We start from the raw sequence: 22,353 nt of genomic DNA on the forward strand, positions 1-22,353 counted from the left end.
TTCTTACAGGGAGAAGAGAAAAGCAGAACGTTTAAACTTTAATTTCCTGTTTATCTCCCCTGGCAGCAGTAGCCTTTGGCTCCCCCCTCTGGTGGAAAAGACCATTACACTGAAATGATGGCACGTACAAATGTTTCATTTGGAGATGAATGCAAATGAAAAAAAACAGACTGCAAAGTAGTGTTGCATGGCATTACAATGTTATATATGTATGAATCCATGTAGTTTCCGCCAATTCAGTACATCCCATAACCCCCTGTCATTACATTACAGTCATTTAGCAGACGCTTTTATCCAAAGCGACTTACAAGTCAGATTCTATCACATTTCTACAACGTAGGCACAGCTGCGGGAGCAATGTTGGGGTTAAGTGTCTTGCTCAAGGACACTTCGACATGCGACTAGCGGAGCCAGAGCCAGATCGAACCGCCGATCCCCTGATTGAAGGCGGGCCCTGCTATCCACAGTCGCCACAACATGTCATGTTTGTGGTTTGGTATTACATCAGATTTATCTCTGAAGGCTATGGGGTTATCATCCATCCATCGGTGTGCACCAAATGAGGCGAGAAAGAAAATCTATATTCATCTCATTTATAACTTTTACAATTTTTTTGACACTATTTCAATACAATCATTTCAAGTTGCCACAAAAAGCAAATCCATTTTGTTGGTTTTCCGCAGAATCACAGCCATTTGAACAAAATCTGGAGAAATGCACTTTTTGTTGTAAGTGTGCTACATAGTAGCTACCGTTGGAGCAGACTAGAGGGGGCAGACTTTGAAAGATAGTAATGTTAGCTCATTGACTAAATAGCTCCCACCTTAAATTCATTAGGGGAAGTTTATTCAGGTGTTTGGGGAACACAACATAACTTTGAGAAACAGTTTTTTCTTTTAAGTGTGATCTGCATAGCTAGATCTCAAAGACATAAAGCAGTTTTTGTGTGAGTGTGAGAACGCAGTGATTGGTGGTGGAATAGGCTGCGACACAAGGGGCACTAGTTAAAATCATACCTATAGTCCTCTAAATTGGTCAGGGCCGGCTTCTTTAATAATACCAAAACAATTATAAAACACTGCCTGAATGTTAAAATGGGGCAGACGCAGCCATCCAAACTCTGTGCTTGCAAATCAGTTTAAATATGTTTTGTTCATGAATTAAAAACAAATAAACCTACATCTCAGTTGCTTAATAACAGGCCTCAGGACTGATACACTTTTGAGATGAGGGCGACAATGATTACACAGTACGCAGCAGCAGTAATATAACATCATTGCAGTAATTGTTTGATTACTTGTCAGTTTGGAAATAACAGTATTTTTCTCCTCATGAACGTAGTATACCTCTCAGGAAATATGTTATCGCATGTGATCCATTATATCAAATTATTTATGTCATTCGAATAAATCACTGTCTAAGTATTACAGATCCAAAAGACGAGAGGAAGAGGAGTGTGCGGTGTGTCAGAGGTCCGCCGATGGAGAAGAAGTCATGACCTGAAAAGTTGAGTCAAAACAACCGAATTGTATGTTTCTACTGCTGAATGATTTGAGGTGGTGTGAAGAAGGCCTGAGGGGGGTGTTGACAGCTCTGGAAGAGCCTCTCATGGACACTCTCTTCATCATCAGTAAAGAAAATAACCATCAGAGGAGTCGTGACACTCGCTGATCTTTCCCCAGGAGACGGCAGCATGGTCTGTGGCGTAAAAGCGTTTCAGACAGAGATGAATGGCTCAGTGAAAAAAAAAAAAAAAAGTGTCAGAAGGATGAGTCAGCCCAGAGCGACTATGTCTCTTTGTATTTGTGCAAACCAAGGCCTGATGATTCATGGGCAGAATCATGACAGTGCTTTTTAAAGAAGGAGCTGTATGGCAGACAGAACCTGGAAAACTGAGTTTATTTTGGGATGTTGTTCAGGTTATAAATACATAACTTTGACGTTACCTTTCTTGCCAGAGTGCGCGTGGCGCAAAAGTGTACAATTTCTGATCCAAAAACGCAACATCGCAGGAGAATTGAACAACGGTGTCGAGATTATGCAAGTGGAAGCAATAAAAGCAATAAGCTCTGCTGCTGCTGACACCCTAATATCTATCCTTCCTCTTTGAAATACACTTAGAGCGGCCATTACTTTGAATATGGTGATGCAGGGATGTTGGTTGCCGGCCTTAATCTAACTCAGAGCCCAGGTAATATAATAGCTGTGTCAGATTACAGGATGGCCGGCACGTACGCAGGCCCCAAAACCTCAGGGCTCAGGTGGCCTCTGTAACACGCACACAGACATCAACTGTCCCATTTTCATAGTAATGTGCTTTTATGCTCTATCTATTCACTAGAGAGATGGTACACAACCCTGCAAACACACACACACACACACACACACACACACAAACCGGAACACCCAATGTCAGATCTGCACAACTAATGGACCACAGCTAATAGGTTCACTTGTTTTGTTTTTCTTGATTTATGGAAGCAACACACAAACCGTATGATAACAACTGCACACCATACATTAAACAAATCAAATCTTGCAACATTATAAATGATCAGTCATGTCAAACGTGGCAAACGCCATCTGTGGTTAACAAAGAGGGATGACTTATTAATCAGTGCTGTGGATTGATGGTAATAGTGAACTGAAACAGTGCACATGTTCGATAAGCCAAGCATGCAGGCAGAAATATGCAGCGGCACACAATGTATAGTTTGTTTGCTTGAGGTGTAACACTGAAACAGGACAACGTAAATTCATTCTTATTTTCCTCACAAACACAAAAAATAAATGAAATGTGACACGGTTGAAATTCATCATCCAGACTCTTTGAACAAAATGCCATTAAATAGTAAATCTGAATTTGCGTTGAAAGTGCAGTGAAGCTCTCAGCCCTGCTTTCCCCCTCAAAGATGAAAAAAAAATGGGACAAAGAATCCTCCTCTACACATCTTCATCAAGTTTCCTTTTTAGCTGCAGTCCTGAACTTTAAAGAAGCCTGCAAACTCTCCCGTGGTGGTGGAGTCAAACAAGCCTGTTTAAAAAAAAAAAGAAAAGAAAAGAAAAAAAAAAGAACTTCGCTCAAGAGTGTGCCGAGGCCCCTCAGACCCCAGTCAGGCTTTCATTCAGGGTGGAGATGTGGTCGGTCACGCACAGCTGCCTCTGGCCGTGGAGGGCCTGTCTGGGCCGCTGGTGCAGCAGGAAGAGGCGCTTGGCTGCAGCCCTGTACTTCCGAGACATGAGGTTGTAGACGACGGGGTTGATTGAGGCGCTGAGGTAGCAGAGCACCATGGAAGCCATGTTGAAGTTCTGGCTCAGCATGGCCGTGTCGTAGTCGTCCACCTGGGCGAAGAGGTTCCTGCCGATGTGATAAGGCAGCCAGCAGATGATGAAGGCCAGCACCACCACCACTGAGCGGGAAACAAAGTCAGGAGGGGAGATGAGTTTCATTCAGAGGTGGATTTAAGGAATAGCTTGGAAATTATGCTTTTTTTTCCCCCTTCTTACTGAGAGTTAGAGAAGATTGATACCAGAAATTCTAAAGTGAATGTTTCTCATAAACACTCAGCCAATCTGCCTTATTAAGACTGAGTTTGATTAGATTTAATTGACAGCTGCATCTTTTCAGATGGCAAAAATTCAGTTTGTTATATTGTTAGATTCAGACTTTTAGTTTTTTTCAACAGAACCATGTCCGCTTTCAAAGCAGTGAGAATATCAATACACCCAAATTCTCACATAATAACCAGTATTCTCATAACTTGAACGTGTGTTCGTGTTGGGGCTCATCTATCACAAGACGCTAATGAAAAAACATTGTTTTTTCAGGATCATTTAAGTAACATATGATCTATGATCTATGGTCACCCTTGATATTTATTAATGACCAGCAGCAATTACCATCAAAAGAACTTAAACCCACGCACAAACACACTTCCACTTCCACGACCTGCCTCGTTCCCTTAAGTGACGGTGGCCTGCAATTGGCCTCAACGATGAAGTGACATTTTCCCGATTCAGACAAGTGAGCGAGCCGATTAGAGCATATTTGTAGCAGAAACGCCACTGAGGAAAAACATGTCACGAACCCCCCCCCCCCCCCCCCCCACAAAAAAAAAAGAAGCTTTATTTGGCTTCTACAAGGCAGAAATCTCAGTGCTGGGTGAGCTAATCACTGTGTCACTGGTATTGATCAAGAAGCCCCCGCAGATAAAATTACCATCAATTTGTCCGATGGGGGCAGTCATTTCTATAAGGATAATAAATGTCCATTCGGTAATTAGAAGAGTATCTGGCTCTGCATGAGCCTAATTATCTGTGAATGAACTAGTACCAGTTATCTATAAATTGAAGACCTACATCATGGACTCACACAGTGAACAGATGCCACAGTTTTCTGCAGACGATGTCTTTCATCGAGTGACTCCTGAGATGTGTGACACTTTTAAAAGGAAATTTAAAAGGAGCCCAGGATTGTGGGAGCATGTAAATTTCCATTATGGTTGATTTATGGAGGGCACTGATGACAATCCAATTTGGGATTTAACAAATGTGGATACAAATGACAGCCTGACAACGTGTGCTCTGTGCATTGTGTGCTCAGCTAATGAACAGCATTAATATCCTAATGGCTGCATCTTGATTGAACATTTGGCTAATACAGATTGGCCTGGCCACGGTCCTTTACTGTAAAACAGGGTTCCCTGCGCAATATGCCAGAGCTGCAAATTAAGCCAAACATGATTAGCTTCAGACAAAATGGAATAAAAAATTTAAAAAAAAACAGCGGATATCGACCACAACGCACATGGCACTCAAACAACTGTGGCCCGTGAAAGCACTTACAGAGCGCTGGACTTGATAGGGCAGGTTTAACTGCGTTAGGTTTCAAATGTAGATCAGTGCTTTAGATATATATGAAAACAAAATTAAACTTTGCAATGGCAAACACACACAATAGAGCCAGCGCAGAAAACAAGAAATCCTAGATTCTACAGTAATCTGTCAGCCTGTTTAATTTTTTGCCACAGCAACAATGAACGGCAGACTGACTTTGTATTTGTATTTCTGGTTCAAGCTTTTTACCGACAAAGAGAGTTTCATCTGCTGTCGCCCCTGAATCTGAATTGTCTGGCAATGGAAAGCAGAGAAAGGTTTCAGAAAGCATAAAAGAAACATCCGTCTGCACTCACCCAGGATCTTGACTGTTTGTCTGTGTGATCTTTCACGGGCCAACGCGCCCTGCAGGTCGTTTTTGCTTTTCCACAACTTGCACCCGATGGAGCCGTAGAGGAAGATGAGGCAGAGCATGGGGCAGAAGAAGTAGGTGGTGGACACCCACAGCATGATGTGCAGCTGCCCGGAGCTGATGGCGTAGTTGGTGTGCTTGCACTGCCTTGTGTTGTAGTCTGGGTGTGTGTCATTGTCGTACTCCACCCCAACCAGGAAGAGTGTGGGAGCTGCGGACACCAGGGCGAAACCCCACAGGGCGAAGATGATGTACTGGACCCTGCGCCTGGTCACCACCACCTTGCTCCGGAGGGGGAAGCTGATGGCCAGGTAGCGCTCGATGCTCAGGGCCGTGATGTGAAGGATGGTGGCAGAGGTGCAGCCCTCAAAGATGTAGTGATAGAAGCGGCACACCGGCTCCCCGAACAGCCAGGGCACGTACTTCCACAGGCGGTACAGGTCAAAGGGCAGACAGAGGAAGATGATGAGGTCAGATACCGCCATGCTGGACAGGTAGAGGTTGGTGGTGGTCTTCATGTCCTTGAAGTGCTGGATGATGAGGATGGTCATGGTGTTGCCCGTCACCCCGACGATGAAGATGAGGATGCAGATGACCGTGACGGGGATGAGGGTGGAGGTGGGGAACAGGGAGCCCTCGTAGTGGTGGTCGGCTATGTTGTACTGGTCCATGGCCTCTGCTCCAGCAGCATGAAGGTCCACCTGGGGTCTGGTCCAGGGCATGCCTTCCTCGCTGAGGGCTGGCACAGCAAGGTGTGAAATCAGGACCCAACAAGTAGCTGAGGAGAGAAAGATTAGACCGTTACAGGTACACTTTGTTTTATCGCTCTAAACTGTTCATTATGTCGACTTCACATTTCTGCTAACATGCTGTGGAGATTTGAGAGTATTTGTTTTAATTCCAGGCAGCTGTTGGTTTCTATTAATTTATGTACATTGTGAACATCTGTTAGCGGCATCTTAGAACTTGTTACTATATATAGGTAATTCAGCATTATATAGGTAAGTCTGCATTATTTCTGCATTATTTCTTCATTTGAAATGATTGCCCTGCATTTCCTTGTAGCAAGAATGAAAGATAAATGCACAATTTAGTTTTACACATCTCAATTGTCTACACAGAAATTAATGGAAATCAGTGGATACCCAGAAAAATACATTTAAAAAAATGTGAAACACAACAACAAATTCAATTCAATACAAAGTAAAAGCAGCTTGTTGACTACAAGGCAAAATCACTGGTGTGACTCCTTATATTCAACTGTAAAAGCAGAGAAAACATCCGACTTTACCTTTAAAACTGAGCTGAATCCTTCAAACCTTTGAACTGTTTTGGTCTCTGTTGTGTTGCTGTGTGTCGATGGAGAGCAGCAGCAGCAGCAAGAGAATCTCATGAAGTGGCAGAGCAGGTCCCCGATGCTCAATAACCAGTCGAGCTCTGGTGAAAGACGAAGAGAGGAGCACCTCCTCCACAGCACCCTGAGGAGTCGGGGAGCAACAGGGAGGTTGTCTGCTGTGTGTGTGTGTCTAAGTAATCTTCCTAATCAAATGACGACGGGACAGATGACGGTAAAAGGCATAAGATGGAGGCAATACGATTTGAGGGAACCCCCCCACCACCACCAGCTCTGCTCCTCTGGGAGAATAAATGCAGATTGAGGACCATACTAATCCGGACCGAGCATGAATACAAAAGAAATAAACATATAAAAAAGGGATACAACTTTATCAACTAACGCATAAGTCAGTGGTATCCAAGGGTGTTTGCCAAGCTGTCTGGAAGATGTCACTGATAAACAAGTTCTGTGTTTGATTAATTGAACACCAGCCCAAACTGTCCGTCCGCTTGGCCTCATCACTCCACACACCCACCAGCTCATCTCCTCCTCCTCCTCACTCTCACGTTACCCATCAGGCCTGTTATAATAAACCTAACTTCAACAATGCTGGTCAAGAGGAATGCCGTTCTACGAATTTACATAACGTTTGGTCAGTTCTTTGAGGTGTAACCAGGGACTTAAAAGGTCAAAAGTTGTGTGAGTTCTTCCACCTGGTCACAGTTTACACTCTCGTTTTCAATATTAGAATACAAGCCTTAATTTAGTGTGACCTCCAGCAAGTCAGTGCACAGTGTTCTTGACTTCACATCCCACTAATCCACAAATTCTGAGGTTTTCAGTCTGATTTCAAGTTTTGGAGTGAGTGTTTTAAGCTCTGCGGGGTCAGTATGACAACTGGCCAGTATCCCCAACTAGTGTGCAACTAGTAAAAGGTGATGAACATGGACGGCCGTTTATTTTTCAGTTCCTGATCTGCAGGTTTTCCTTGTTGTGTCCGAGCAAACATTAAGTCACCAAAGCCTGGCAGACCTGCTGGATGGCCAGCGGTGTGCTCTGTTGGTTCAGAGCCACCATATCCATTAAATCTGAATGAACCTTTGTGGCAAGAGTCACACTGACATTGAGGTGTATTTGCGTGTTTACACTGAGCTGATCCACAGCCGGATGCACCACTCGGACCTCAGAGGGGCAGCAGGGATGTCCCTCCTCTGTCATTGTTGACTCCTGTCAAAGCAACGCGACGGGGAAAGCTTGTTTGCACGCTCTTTTCTTTTTCTCTTTCCGTTCCTTCTCTCAACAAGAGTCAGTGTTGTACACAGAATGGTGACGGAGACGAGTGAGCCCACTTTCACCCTCATTAATCATTGTTCTCCTGCTTACACAACAGTTAGGTGTGCTTGTGCAGTGAACGGGAACTCATCTATCTTACTCCAGAAACTTCCATTTAACAGGGTTTGTCACACACAGACGCGATAGTGTAAGGGAGCAGCAGCAGCAGCAGCGTGGAACTCTGAAGTCACAACAAAATTGAGACCAGACAGCAAGAGTGTCCCTGTGTTGATGTTCGATTGGTAGTTGATTCTTCTGAATGCTTTGGACACAGAGGTTCTTGTCTTGAGAGACAGACAGGAGGAGAAGAAAAGGAGGCAAACGGTGGAGAAGTAAAGAAATGGATGGGAGCTTATAGTCTTATGGTTTTAGGAGGATGTTGTTGCAACCACCTGTTTCTATCATCATCTGAGAAAATACAATGGTGGTATTCCAGCAATGTATGTGATCTTTGTACAATGAAAGCCTCTGACAGGGTCCTTCCTCTTGTTCACTTGGAGTCTGAACACTATGCAGTGGCACAATCTGCCCGTGACGTGGAGCTCATCAGACTCGTGGTTGGTAAAGGTTTTTTGTAATAAACTGTTTTTGTGTTAAACTAAAATATAGATAATAGATTAACAGCTCTGTTCCTTGGTTAGATGTGAGGTTTTGAATTATGCCACATGAATACAAAAGGAGAAGGCAGAAGCCCACCATGGTGCAGGGTTGCAATCATACCACCTGAGGTGATGCGGTCACTTCTCGTTTCTAATCGGTGCGTCTGTTTCACCAGAGTAGATTAGTGAGTTTTAGCAAGCAGCAGCTGAGGCAAGCACTGTTGTTATCAATGATGGCTGCAAGTAACACGTATTTTCATTAGTCAAATAATCTGAAAATTATTTTTTGATTAAAGTCAATAAATTATCAAAAAAAATTCAGAAAAATGTCCATCTTCAAATGTGTCAGAGCAACAGCCCAAATGAAAGAAATATGCTATTTACAAAGAAAAGCGACAAATAATGAGGTTTGAACAGCTGGAACCAGTGAATGTTTAGTGGTTTTGCTTGATACATTTCTTTAACAATTAATGGATTATAAGAATATCTGACGATTATTTTTCTGTTGATTGACGTCGATATAGACAGATTAATACATTGTTGGTCAGAAATACGTTTGGGGCTTTACCTGGCAGCCAATCAAAAAAAACTATTTTCATGACGATGTTATGTTCGATGAGCAAAGACAAACAAATGCCAGAACTTCAAACACGATTAAGAATTATAAATCTTTTATTGTGCATGGATCCTTTGTAGATATCATGGCTATACAGATACACTTTAGATACATATCTATGATTATACATTTTCCCATAACGAACATTTTAAAGTGATATGTCTGGTAGTATGTATAGTATAACAAATTTTCATTTTGGAATGTACGGTGTATGAGGTAACTGCAAACATTCAAATTACATAAAAATGGTCTCTATTTTTGTGCATATTTTACTCATTTTGTTGATCTCCCCAACCAAAGGTAGTAAGCCCAGGATGGAGAGGCGTTAAAATGGCACACGTTGCAATCGCTATCAAAAATAGGAATTTGATTTCTTTAAATGACAAGGAGAAGACATTTGCAAAATGCCTGAAGGACCAAATCATGTAATTATCCAAGACGTTTTGCAAGGTACCTGTATTTCATTTTGACGGTTGCAACAGCAGTTACCTGCCCCAAAAACCAGACAACACTAGACCCTACAGCCAGATTACCACTGAAGAGTCAGCGTCAGAAATCTGTCACGAATACTTAACACACAGAGAAAAGGCAAATTTAGATTCACAGGAAGTACATGATATAACACATTTTGTATTTGCCATTTGCGTTCCATGATTCATGAGTACTCAGGATTTATTATTTTCTCTGGAGAGTATTAACTTATATTACTTCAATATTATAAAAAAATATACTTCACACATGTATGACCTGACGAAAAAAAGAAAAATCAAAAGAAATTACAATACATAGAACTACTTTCCATTTCTCTCCCTATTACGTAGGTTTACTAACATCAAATAAATGTTGCAAAAAGAACAGTAAATAAAACACATTTTAAAGTTTACACTAAAAGAAAACAAAAGAAAAAAAAACATCAAAACTTAAGAGAAATTAAGAAAATTCTCCCGAGATTTTTTTCCTCTCCAATTAAGGCCTCTGAAACAACTGGTACTTACTTTTTTTCAGTTTTTTTTTATCCTCTTTTTTGTTTTTGCTGAGAAGATCAGCTGTTTCAGTGACACATTATGTGGTACTACAACTTTTAAAAACACCCAAAACACAAGTAGGGTTGCACAATCTCAAAGTGTGTTCTATAAAATGCATCACGAGACCAAGACGCAGTCAGTCGAGGTTTTCTTCCACTAAGGTGCAAAATCAATTACTGGGGGAAAAAACAAAATAAAACAAAACATACAGGTAAGCATACATTTTTTGTGCTGAACAACAATATTTCGGAGTAAAGCAGCAGTATAACTATATGATAGTAAAAATAATTAGAATTCGCTGTTAGTTTGGTTTTTGTTTGTTTTCTAACTTTATACTGAGTCTCTTTTTTTTTTTTCCTTCAAACTTACAGGTCCTTGTGTCGTCACTGTACAAAAATATACTAACATTTCTCCAGTCATTTTTGCATCCTTAAACATTCTGAACATCAAAAAGGTTGGAAAGTGCTAAATGAACGCTCTATAGTGTGAACAAGATTCGCTTTCCTGTTTTCTTCTCGCATTAGAACCCTTAAACTCCAGCCGGGGGTTAAGACCCTTCATCTAGCCCTGAAGCCCTCCCAGCCGTGTAACCTCTGTGGCACCAACTACATACAGTATACACATCTGGACACACACACACACACACACACACACACACACACACCCCCCACTGTGCAAACACTGGCCCACCGGGTCCCAAGATCAAACAGCACATAGGCTACAGACTCACCTACACACTATTTTTGGAACACATCTATCAAAAACGGTTTCATACTGGATACATAAATGGAAATATAAATAATGACTATTTCTATACACATATATATATATATCTATCTATATATATCTATATATACTGTAATCAACAAGTACATGAGTCGAAGCGCCCCTCCCCTTCCTTCTCCCCAAAATAAACCATATCCCTGCTCTTTCTTTTGCGCGGGAAGCTGATGATGAAACAAATGTGAACTGAACAACAGATAGCACAAAGTTGGGACTGGGTGACAAGGAGTCACAGGTACCAAATAAGGTGTTACATCCTCAATTTCTAACTGCCATTGAGCTGTTACTCACCAGCCCTCCCTTCCTATGCACCCCGATGCAGCGAACGCGATTACTCTGTCGACAGCGGGGGGGGGGGGGGCAAACAAAAAAAAGGTACAAAATGGAGAATACAAAACAACATAAAGAGAGGGAAAGAATAAAGCTATAACCCTGCAGCTGGGTGGTGCAAACTGCTTATTTAATGACAAAGTACTGGATGACAAAAGCGATGAGGATGGCGATGACAGCGAAAACCATGAGGAGGAGGAAAGCGCACTGCTCGTCCGTCAAGCTCCGTCGGGCTCGGTTGGACTCTGTGCCGGCCCTGGAGCCCGAGGCGGCCGCACCGCCGCCCACCGCCACGTCGTTCCGCTGGGGAGAGAGGGTCACTGTGGGGCTGTAGGGCCCGCTCAGCTCGGGGGCGTCCTGGCACTGCCTGATGGCGCACACCCTGAAACGGTAGTCGCTGTTGGGCTGCAGGTTCTGGACGTGGAAAGATGTGGCAGAGCCTTTGTAGGCCTGCGGACGGGAGGGAAGAGCAGAAGAAGAGTGATTTCAAAAAACGGATTTCGTTGTGGATGAATTATCGGTCTCTTTCTCATCTTTATTCATGATGTTTATGATAATGTGTCACTGAGGGACGGCTATAATTGAGCTACTTTAAGGACTCCTGAACCTGATGACAAATAGTGGAGGAATTAGGTTGGTTTGATGAATTTAACTTGCTGACAAAATGCTTTCCATTTTACTGCTTCTGCCTAATGGATTGCATTGCAGCTCTTTTAAGTGGCAAGTATAATAGGAAAAAAAACCAGTTATGCATCCCTCACTAACAGGCTATGTTCTGATTTATTTTAGAGTTATGTTGTTTGTTGCCGCGGATGAAGGGGGAAGCCATCTGCCTTTCCTGTTTACCCAGCTGACACACCCACACGTTTTCAGACAACCTTGCGTGTGTTTGGTAGCTTTTAAATTGTGACAGCAAGCCTAAAATCGTATTAAACAAATTCCTAGTTTATATTGGTTATACATTAGGAATGTAAACAAATTCCTAGTTTATATTGGTGATACATTAGGAATGTAAAAAAAAGTCTGTTTAGTGCAAAGACTGAAGCAAAGTGCCTCAATCAAACTCTATCCGGAGAAAATGAATAATTCTTTCTCATACATTCTAGCCTTCAGTCTACGCCACCGGGACAGACAATAAGGATTGAAACAAAGTCATGCAGGATGGCAGCCACATATTTAAACTCCCTGATTCAATCGCCATGTATGATGTGGTGAGATTAGCATAAGCCTGCAGCGGCCATTACTCCAGGTTAACATGGCTGGAGGCCAATGAGAGGGATGAATGTGCTGGCAGGGGCTAGACACCTGGGATACCTCATGGATCAATGACCTTTGCATAATGGGCAATTTAAAGCCAGCGGTGACTAATGCCGACCGCCGCAAAGCCGCGGTGAAGACATTAAGGCCCTGGGTCCATCTGTATCCTTATCGGCATAAAAAGGCCATTGTGACGAATGTTATGTCAGCCGCAGGTAAGGACATCAAATACAAAGAGGGAGAAGCAAACCTTCACACGACAGCATCGGTACCTGTTTAAACTCAGAGTTTCCCATCATGCACTGCAAGGTGTAGATGATCGGGTCCCCCTTCATGGGCGGCAGGGCCTCCCATGCAACTTCGCAGGAGTTGTCGTCCAGACGCTCCACTTTAGGGACTAGAGGTTGGAGGAAGAGAGCGCAGATGTGATACAAAGTAGTGCTGAAGATGGGCGATACGTGCAGTAACTCAACATCTACCACTCGAAACAAGAGATCCGTCTGACCGACAAAGGATTTCTAAAAAGGCGGAGGAATAGAATAGAAGCTTTGGGGGATTTCTCAAAGTGCAGCTGCTACAGAAACCTTTTGCGTTAATACAAGAGAACTCACTTTTGATATGTGCACTGGCTCAGCTGATGAATAAAGAGTGAATATAATAACTATGAGCCAGCCTCTTCTTTAGGAAGGTGGCATTTGAAGCAAAAACAATTGTTTGTGTTTGTCAAGCGTTTGGTTTGAGCTCTGGTGTGGTAATCACGAGAAAACACAGTGGCAGGGATTTTTGGCATTACGATGTCACGACGGTTAGTCCGAATTCAAACGGTTAATGGTTTAGAGTCCACTTCACTGTGTGGGGAGACAAACATTGTTGAGTAACACCATATGACTGCTTGACTCAAAAGAGGTGCCGCTTTGAGAATAAAACCCACGTCCTCATTACTGACTTCAATGTGTCGGATCAAAGGAGGCTTCCGCAAAGGCTGGTTGAGACCGGAGCACAGTGCCGAACGACTCCTGGTGACAGCCGACAAGTGAATCTCGGGCTGCCGGGTCTTAATCAAATGCAAGTCAAACTCGGATCAACTGAGGTTAAAAGCTGAGCACGCTGGCTGTCTGTACGTCAGCAGCGAGTGTTTGTGAAGATAATAAGAGCCGATCTACACCGGGGAGAGAGAGAGAGATATATAGCGAGATAGAAACGGATATATTGAGAGAGACATAGAGATAGATAGATAGAGAGAAAGGACCGACACTGTACCTTTCACAGGGGCTGGAGGAGAGCGTGGGGTGGTGAATGTGTAAACATTGGAGAAGGGCCCTTCGCCCGCCTCATTAAAGGCCTGGATGCGGAACGTGTAAGAGGTAGACTCATTAAGCCTCTGGACTTTGTGTGTGTGGCATGGTCCTTTATACAAGGCTAGAAATCTGCAATGACAGAAACATGAAGAAAGAGAGAGAGAGAACGAGAAAGGATTTAATGAGCAAAACATGACAAAAAGCAAACGGGACGAGTGACTCCTCTGCCAGGAAATATACAGAGTCATAACGCACATCATCAGTCCCCGTCTGCCCGTAACGACACTCTGTCTGGAGCATTACTTTCTATGTGCCCCGCCCCTCCTCGGTACAGCCATCGGAAGCTTTCGCTCAAACACCGGTCTCCTCTGTTATCGGTTTATCTCTCGTCAGGTCACTTCCTCTCGTCTCGACTAATGGGCCACTGACCTGCCGCTCTTGTCCCCCATCTGCAGCTGATACTGGAGGGCGTCTGAGGTGGCGGCTTTGGCTGGGCCGTCGCCCCACTTGAGCCTGAGGGTCTGGTGGCTGAAGGCGGTGCACTCCAGGCGGGGTGGCTGTGGGGGCAGGGGCTTCGTTTTCAGCTTAAAGGTGTGACTAAAGGGGCCGGCTCCCAGGCTATTCAGGGCTTGGATGCGGATCCTGAGGAGGAAGCAAAAGAGGAGGTCAAGGACATGAATGACCTGAGCAGAAACACAGCAGTGACTGTCAAAGTGGCATGAACTGGATTTTATTTCATTGGCAAATGTTGATGTTCAGCCCTCACATTTCGTGTTGTTTTGGCTCTTTAACTGGTTCTGAACACACTCATCCGGAATAAAAGCTGGAAGCCAGCTCTTTAATTCACTCTCAGTCTTTTAGTTTATTGCAAGTTCAATATGTAGAGCGAAAACAATAAAAAACATGCCTCTAGACTGCACTGCATAACTGTCACACCTCTGAGTGGGCTTAAAACATAAACCTCATATAATCAAACCAGTATGAAATACACCCGTGTGGATGACTTTCCGAAAACACTAATCCACGGCGGCCATTTCATTTAATTTAACGCTGCGTAACTTGAGTTTCCTGTAAAAAATCTATTTCTCCTAAACAGCTGTCAGCCCTTGCCAGAATAACCTGGATTTACAAATGTAACTAATTATATTTTGCACCGGTTGTCCCCTTTGGTATCCTTTTGTAGAAAGAAACACAGTGTGTGTGTGTGTGTGTGTGTGTGTGTGTGTGTGTGTGTGTGTGTGTGTGTGTGATCAATTTGTATCACATTCTATGACTTGTGAGTACTGAGAGTTAGCTCTGGTTGACATCTGAAAGGTGTAAAGTTGTGTAGTACAAGCGTAACGCAACATTTTGTGACCGCTGTGAGCGACGAGGCACCGACCTGTAGCTGGTGTCGGGCTGCAGATGCTGGATGATGTGTTTGGTGACGGGACCGACAACAACGGGCTGGCGCTCGCCGAGGTCAATCAGGTAGGAAGTGATCTCAGAGCCGTGGTCACACGGCGGGTCCCAGCTAATGCCCAGGCAGGTGGACGGGGAGTAGAGAGGCGGCGGCTGGGAACCGTCGTCCTCGTCTTCCTCGTCTTCATCCGCGTCTACCGGGGTCTCGTACCTTCGCAGCGCGGACTCCTTCAGCGCGTAGATGTTGCTGACGCCCGCGGGCACGGAGCAGGGCGTCTGGCACAACACCGCCTCGCTGAAGGGCCCCACGCCGGCCACGTTCACGGCCTGCAGACAAAAGAGGCAGCTAATTAAGCCGACGTCAAGTCTCACTGAGGACGTGAAAGGACACGTGTAATGCACATGTTTGAGCACAAGGTGGCATTCCAATGTAAACATAACTGCTATGGGTTTCAAGTCCTAGGGAATATATTGTTTTCATTCTCTAGCCAAAGCATCAAGTGAAAAATGAATACAAATTAGAAAAACTAGGACCATAAGGTTTAGGTTTTTAATCTACGATTATGATGAAAGTCTGGTTATATAGCTTGACCAGAGTGTGATATTTAGGGGTGGTCTGGGTACGAGTACAGCCAGTCCTGTGGACCAATAGTGGGGGAAGTAATAAGTTGTAAGTAACCAGTGTCTCCACATTCTTCCTTTTTTGGACCACAAAGAGACTGCAAGAGTACAGCACGGTCTGAAATTTCAGCCTGAACCAGACCCAAGGGACAAAGCCGGTGTTTTAAGGCCAGAATCTGTCTCTGTTTTTGCTAAAACGCTGGCTCAATTGGTCACAGTCTAAAAATGCAGTCGGTGCAACAGCAGAACACAGACACGGTCTAACTCGCTGCTATATCAGCACGATCATCGTGATAAGGTAACAAGTGAACCAACTGTAATTTAAGATTACAAACCGTGATAATTCAGCTCTTAGCAAGCATTAGTTAGCCAATCATGACAGGCAGGGACACACTGAATTAAACCTCTGCCAACCAATACAGCTGATCCTAAAAAGTAATTATCATCAGTTGCTTAATATATTCAAACTGACTCATCCCTTTGCAGTGATGCGAGAACAACATTTCATCAAAAAGTTCACAAATGTTCTCCAAATCACTGCCAATCAGCTAAAAGCTCAAGGAAGGAATCTCTAAAAACCCCAAAATCTGGAGAATGCCTTCGTGGGTTTGGACCCGTACTCCAGTGTTAGGAGCACACTTTACCTACTAAACGAGTCTTCATTTTAGTGTGAGCTCCCTGAAGTCTTCACGACAATTATCACTCAAATAGGGTTTGTAAGGTGAGATCTGATTCTGTTTACAGAGGGAACAGATGAAAATTAGGCTTCATAAAATAAACAAAGTGTCTATCAGTGCTCACCTGTATCCTGCAGAAGTAGTTGGTTGCAGGCAGCAGTCCCTTCATTTCATGGCTGAGCCCTGGTCCGCTGTAGCACACCTGCATGCTGCCCTCAGCAGCTCCCCACTCCAGACGAAACTCGGTCACCGGAGCTCCGTTGCAAGGCGGGGCCTGGAAGACAAACACCAATCAGAATGGCGACCAGCACTTAACTTGATGACGCAGTTTCATCATAATGCAGATATATACGAGTTTTCTGATATATATTCTCAGAATGATGCACAAGTTGTTATAATTCATGCGTGTCAGTGGGGGGGGGGGGGGGGGGGGGGGGGGGGTGGAAGGGGAGCTAGTCTTACCTCCCAGCTCACAACAACACAGCTGGGGGATTTGCATGTGGTGGCAGGAGCCTTGCACTGCTCAGGGGCCCCGGGGCCGGTTGTAACCTCACAGCGCTCCGATAGAGGTCCAAACTATGCACACAGAAAAACAAAAACAATTTAATACATCAATAAAAACATCATAATGAACCTTTATAATCAGATTCAGTGAGATACGGTTGACAGCATGTAGCAGAAAAAGACAATTCCTCCGTTATTGATAGATCAGCGCTGACAGTCTTTCTCACCCCGGCCTTGTTCGCTGCCTTGAGCCGGAAGCTGTAGGTTTTGCCAGGCATTAAGCCTCCCACAGAGCAGTCCAGCTCTGGACCCTGGTGAACCTCCCTGTTCTCCTCAGACTGCGGCCCACTCACTTCTACACTGTAGCAGGACACCGGGCTGCCTCCGTCTACATGAGGCGGACCTAGGAAATTTATGTGTTTATAAAAATCAATATACTTTAAAAAAAAAAGGGTTTTCCAAGAAAGAATAATACAGTATACACACACACGCAAAGACAAATGTACAAACGGCAAAATAATACAAACCGCATCATCAAAGCTCACTGCTTTGAGGTCATTTGCTCGACAAACAAATGCATCAACAGAAGCGAGAATGCATCCCACACAGATCTGAGTTGGAGAAGAATGACTCACCCCAGCGCAGTTGCACCTCCCTGGCTTTGGGCTTGCCCACCAGCCGAGGGGGCTGGCAGGGCCCTGGGGGCACCGCAGGAGTCTGGACCTGCAGGGTCTCCGACAGCTTGCAAGGGAAGACAACACACCAATTAAGACCCAGCGCAAATAACAAATTCACTCCTCTCTTCCTCTCCAACACAACCAAAACACAGTGGGTACAAATTGTCATTTTCAGACCAGAAAGGAGAGAAATGCTAATGCCTCGTTTAAATAACAGCGGCATGCAGAGCCCCCGATAAAGTTAGACAGATTGTCTGGCGAGAGAATAAATAGGTCTTCATTTTTTCCCCAGACACAACTTTGCTGTGACAAAAGGCAAACATGTGAGTGTTATGTCACATTGTGCTGCACCAACAGACAGGATCTCGCCACCATGAGTCACGGTTCTTCACAAGCCCCATCATGAATAAATGCATGCACTAACAGCTGATGAAGAAATTAATGAAGAGTGTCTGTGAACTCAACTAATTAAGGAAAAACATCCTCTGACACATGCAGGGAGGGTTAATCGATTAGCGGGCTTTGTCTTGTTCTTACACACCAGGAAGCATAGTCTAATCTCCCAACACAGGACACTGGCTGAATGACAATTTCCTATTAAAACTCACCATAAATAGAATGCCTATCTAGAATGATTCATGTAAAATTGATCAGATCAACCGAGGGATGTGGTGAGATTCATGGCTGCCTACCCTAGCACTGTATATTAAACTGTACAGCTACGTTGTTGTGGACCGCGGCAGCCAATAAGGCAAGAGTGCCCGTTTACATATTGTTTGTGTATATGAAGTGATCCTTTTAAGTTAGACAAAATACGTTGTTAATCAAACCACGGATTCTAATTTCGAGAATGATCTTGGCACAGAAAAAAAGCAGGTGAATTCATGTGCATGATTTATTTCTACCTGCGAGCAAATAAAATTGTAACTGATCAGCAAACTCTCAGACTCCCTGTGGCAAAACGCAAGGCCGTGTGTGTGTGTGTGTGTGTGTGTGTGTGTGTGTGTGTGTGTGTGTGTGTGCGCACACGTGTGCTGAATGACTCACCGGGCTCTGCCCCCCCTCGCTCATGCAGTAAACTCGCGTCTGGTAAGAGCAGCCGGGCTTCAAGCCTTCACACACGTGCTCCACGGCTGGCCCCGAGTACACCAGCTCCCATGACAAGCCTGAACACAAACGCATTGCAAATGAGCTTTAATTAGTCAAATGGACTGATGCTTTTAATGTCCAAAACACAATTTCCCCTTCAATTTAAACATTTTCATTGTCAGCACTTGCAACTTACCGCTTAAGCCCTCAGACAGCTCCACAACATACTTCGTGACTTCTGCTCCACCATTATCTTTCGGGGTCTCTAAATTGCAAAAACAAACAAAAATGATCAACCTGCACTAAACAAGTTCTTCAACTAGGCGATGCCTGCAAGCGTCCGTTTTCACTAACGCTATGTCTGGATAATCTGGAATGAATTAATTGCAGTAAGATGTGTGCTGAATATCAACAAAACTATGAAATTTGGGGAGATAATAGAGGAACACGCTGCTTCTTAAAACTTCCCAAACTCATTATGAAATATTAAGTTGTATAACTAAGAAATGTAAATGTAGAGGACTTGCAAACACTGAGGTTCTTTCAGCCTCAAACATTTCTTCAGAAATATGACAATGTTTTCAGAGCTGCAGACCAAGTACAGCAGCGACTGATGCGTTTGTCCAGTGAGGTGTGGGACGGATTCATGCTGGTGTCTGAATGAAGGGGAGAACTGTCAGTCATCTACTGTACAGACTACGTGAGACGTCACCACCGGCCTCTAACAGAGTCACATAAACAGTCAGGCAGAGCTCAATGAGAACAGTGGAATTGTAAACTACATGTGAGACAGAGGAGTTTTGATAATTGGTAGGATGGAGACTCACCCCAGGCCATCTTGAAGCTGTTGGGCAGGACTTTTCCTCTGATGACGGGCCTGCAGGGACTGCTGGGTCTGTCGGGGTTGGTGATGAACTCGACCACCTGGCTGGGGTTACTCTTCCCCTCAGAGTTGTATGCCGCCACCTGGAGGAATGGCATGAACGCAGGCAGTGAGGAGTCTTGTTATCTCTCAGTTGGAATACTGTTCCACTGTTTGCATAGACGGTCGATGAGGGCAGTGAATAAAGGTCATTACGTTTCCTGATGACAAGCCCCGACTAGACTCAGAGGAGTGTAATGGAGGCAGTACGACACTCCCCGCCTGCAACGATAACGGCCACAGACAAATACCGTATTATCCGAAGCATTCGGCTCCTTAAATCGATACATAAAACTTAAAAGTGACACCAGACACCACAAGCAAAAAAACGGAGCGATGAGCTTTACTACCATTTGCATTTTCAGAGCACATCTGCGAAGACTGCGATAATATGGAAATCTCTGTGAGCCCGCTGAGTACGGCTCATCCACTTACTGTACCAAGACAAACCTGCACAGCAGCCAGCCTGCCCTCACACTGCGCAACTGGATAATTGGAAATGAGGGAGGGAGGGAATCTTGATAGAAATGTTTATTAGTCACTATCATTTGGGCGAATGGTGGTCTGTTTGGGTAACACAATACCTTTCGGTCAGTATCATGTTGGGGAATTCTGTGGTGCTGCTTTTCATGGCTACACACAGGCAATACAAAGTATAGAATGTTATCGGCCTTATCCTTTAAAAGAGCGTGCAGGATTTAGTGCCATCTAGCGGAGAGGATGCAGATTACAACCAACTCAATTCCCCTTCTGCTCACGCCCACCTTTCCAAGCGAGTCAGAGAACTACGGTGGCCTTCAGGTAGGTAAAGATGCAAAAGGCCCTCTCTAGAGCCAGCGTTTGGTTTGTCCGTTCTGGGCTACAGTAGAAACATGGTGGTGCAACACGGAGGACCCCGTGAGGAGGACACGCTCCCTATGTAGATATGAAGTACTCAAGGTAAGCTAACAAGAACAACGATTCTTAGCTTCAGGTGATTATACACCAACGAAATACTATATTCCATTTCTGCTAATAGATCCCTCTAAATCCTACACACTGAACCCGTAAGACATTGATAACGCAAATATCACATAACAGTGATTCCATACCATTATAATACCCTCATGACGGCACAGCTACGGGTTTTTATTTGTTTCGTGTAAAAGCCGCATATTCACTTAACACTGCAACATTTGACAAGTGAAATAAAATGCTACATGAAGCTCAACACCTACAAAACACAAACTGCAGAGTGCAGATGCATGAAACCGTGCACGACGGGACGCTGCGTCATTAACGGACAATGCATAGAGTCAAAATCAATGTAATTAACACAATGACAAGAACAAACTCATAAGAACCAGTCACATATATTTATTGTATTTCGCCGATCTGTGGCGGCCGGTTCGCAGCCGTGCCGGGATCGGCCGTATTTCGCCGGCCGCAGCGAGACCGGGATCCCACCGGCCAGGACCTCCTCCAAAAGTGAATCCTCTGGAAGCGGCTCTCACTCTTGCTAACGACGAGATCGACCGTCTGAAAAAGCAGCTAAGAGACCCGGAGGCATTCAAGAAGAAGTCTGAGATGATGGAGTTTCTGTAGCAGGGTGCACGATGGTGAGGTAAAAACAAGCCGTCTGCAGAGGAGTCTAGAGGTCGCTGATGAGCGAATAAAGAAACTGAAAGGACTTCAGGGGACAGAGATCAACGAGTACAACAGGATGGTTGCACAATATGAGGAAAAAACCACCAACTCCTTGATCTCAGCGAGAAGAACGAGAGTCTCCCACAGAAGCTTTAAGAGTCTCAAAACCTGCTCGTCACCAAAGAAGCTGACCTCGTCCACAACGATGAGGCCTGGAAGGAAGTCCACGACACTGTGGTGGAAAAGAGCAACCAAGTCCTGGACCTGAGAGACCAGATCTGGGAATCCAAAATAACCGGTTTACAATCAAACAAAGGTCTGGACGATCTATTGAACAAGGAGGTGGCTGAGACCGAACTGTTGGCAGAGACCCAACAGAGCCAGGACACAATCATCGAACAGTTGAAAGAGGAGAACATCTGTCCGACAGTAGAGAAGAAGAGGAGAGGATTCTTCTTCAAAAGCATGGACAAACAGACTGACGGAAGGAAAATGCAGAAGGACATGAAGAAGAAAGACAAGGAGGACAAAGCTGAGCTGAAAAAGAAAGACAAAGAGGAGAAGAAGGAGACGAGGTTCTTCAGCTGGATGCATACGAAGAAGATGTGAGACGGCGACAGAAAGGTGGATGGGGCCGGAAATCAGTAGCAACATCTTCCTCCCCTCTTCACCTACGGTCCGGAGGAGAGGCAGTGGGTTCCGGCTCGTAACATCTGCGAGTTTAAGTTAAAGTGACTTTAACAAAACTGAAGCTAGAAGAATAAAATGATCAAAGTTACGTCATAAAATAAGTTCCAAATGGTATTTGAGTTTAAAAACAAAGATATTATTCTACAGTAAAAACATGTGACCTTCATCACTGATGGGTTTATGGATATTTTTAATATTAGCATTATTTACCGGTATTATAATTGAATTAACAGAGAGTTGTAAACTACTTCAACATGTTTTCTTTGTGAATCACTGGTTCATGTGTTGAATACATGAAGCTGGACAGAATCTACGTATCGAC

General features: G+C 44.2%; 2 protein-coding genes across 2 annotated transcripts in view; both read right to left on the reverse strand.

Annotated features, from left to right (window-relative positions):
• Positions 1-3,102: 3,102 nt before the first annotated feature.
• mlnr (motilin receptor) lies at positions 3,103-5,970 on the reverse strand. The gene is made up of 2 exons (XM_068714262.1): positions 5,193-5,970; positions 3,103-3,410 (listed from the first exon to the last, which is right to left on the reverse strand). The coding sequence occupies exons 1-2, from the start codon at positions 5,968-5,970 to the stop codon at positions 3,103-3,105; spliced, it is 1,086 nt and encodes a 361-aa protein (XP_068570363.1).
• A 3,199-nt stretch (positions 5,971-9,169) lies between these two features.
• fndc3a (fibronectin type III domain containing 3A) overlaps positions 9,170-22,353 on the reverse strand; it is a 32,926-nt gene continuing 19,742 nt past the window's right edge. The window contains exons 15-26 of the mRNA XM_068714299.1: positions 19,621-19,759; positions 18,990-19,058; positions 18,752-18,870; positions 17,663-17,768; positions 17,255-17,430; positions 16,986-17,099; positions 16,648-16,797; positions 15,206-15,552; positions 14,254-14,466; positions 13,787-13,953; positions 12,799-12,923; positions 9,170-11,719 (exon numbers count right to left, since the gene is read on the reverse strand). Coding sequence (XP_068570400.1) covers positions 11,396-11,719; positions 12,799-12,923; positions 13,787-13,953; positions 14,254-14,466; positions 15,206-15,552; positions 16,648-16,797; positions 16,986-17,099; positions 17,255-17,430; positions 17,663-17,768; positions 18,752-18,870; positions 18,990-19,058; positions 19,621-19,759 — 2,049 coding nt within the window. The 3' untranslated portion in view covers positions 9,170-11,395. The remainder of the gene's footprint in view (positions 11,720-12,798; positions 12,924-13,786; positions 13,954-14,253; positions 14,467-15,205; positions 15,553-16,647; positions 16,798-16,985; positions 17,100-17,254; positions 17,431-17,662; positions 17,769-18,751; positions 18,871-18,989; positions 19,059-19,620; positions 19,760-22,353) is intronic.

Source organism: Cebidichthys violaceus, unplaced genomic scaffold (genome assembly GCF_023349555.1).
Source record: "Cebidichthys violaceus isolate CVI_PGR_0920_01 unplaced genomic scaffold, fCebVio1.0.p SCAF_1, whole genome shotgun sequence".
Classification (NCBI taxonomy): Eukaryota; Metazoa; Chordata; class Actinopteri; order Perciformes; family Stichaeidae; genus Cebidichthys; species Cebidichthys violaceus.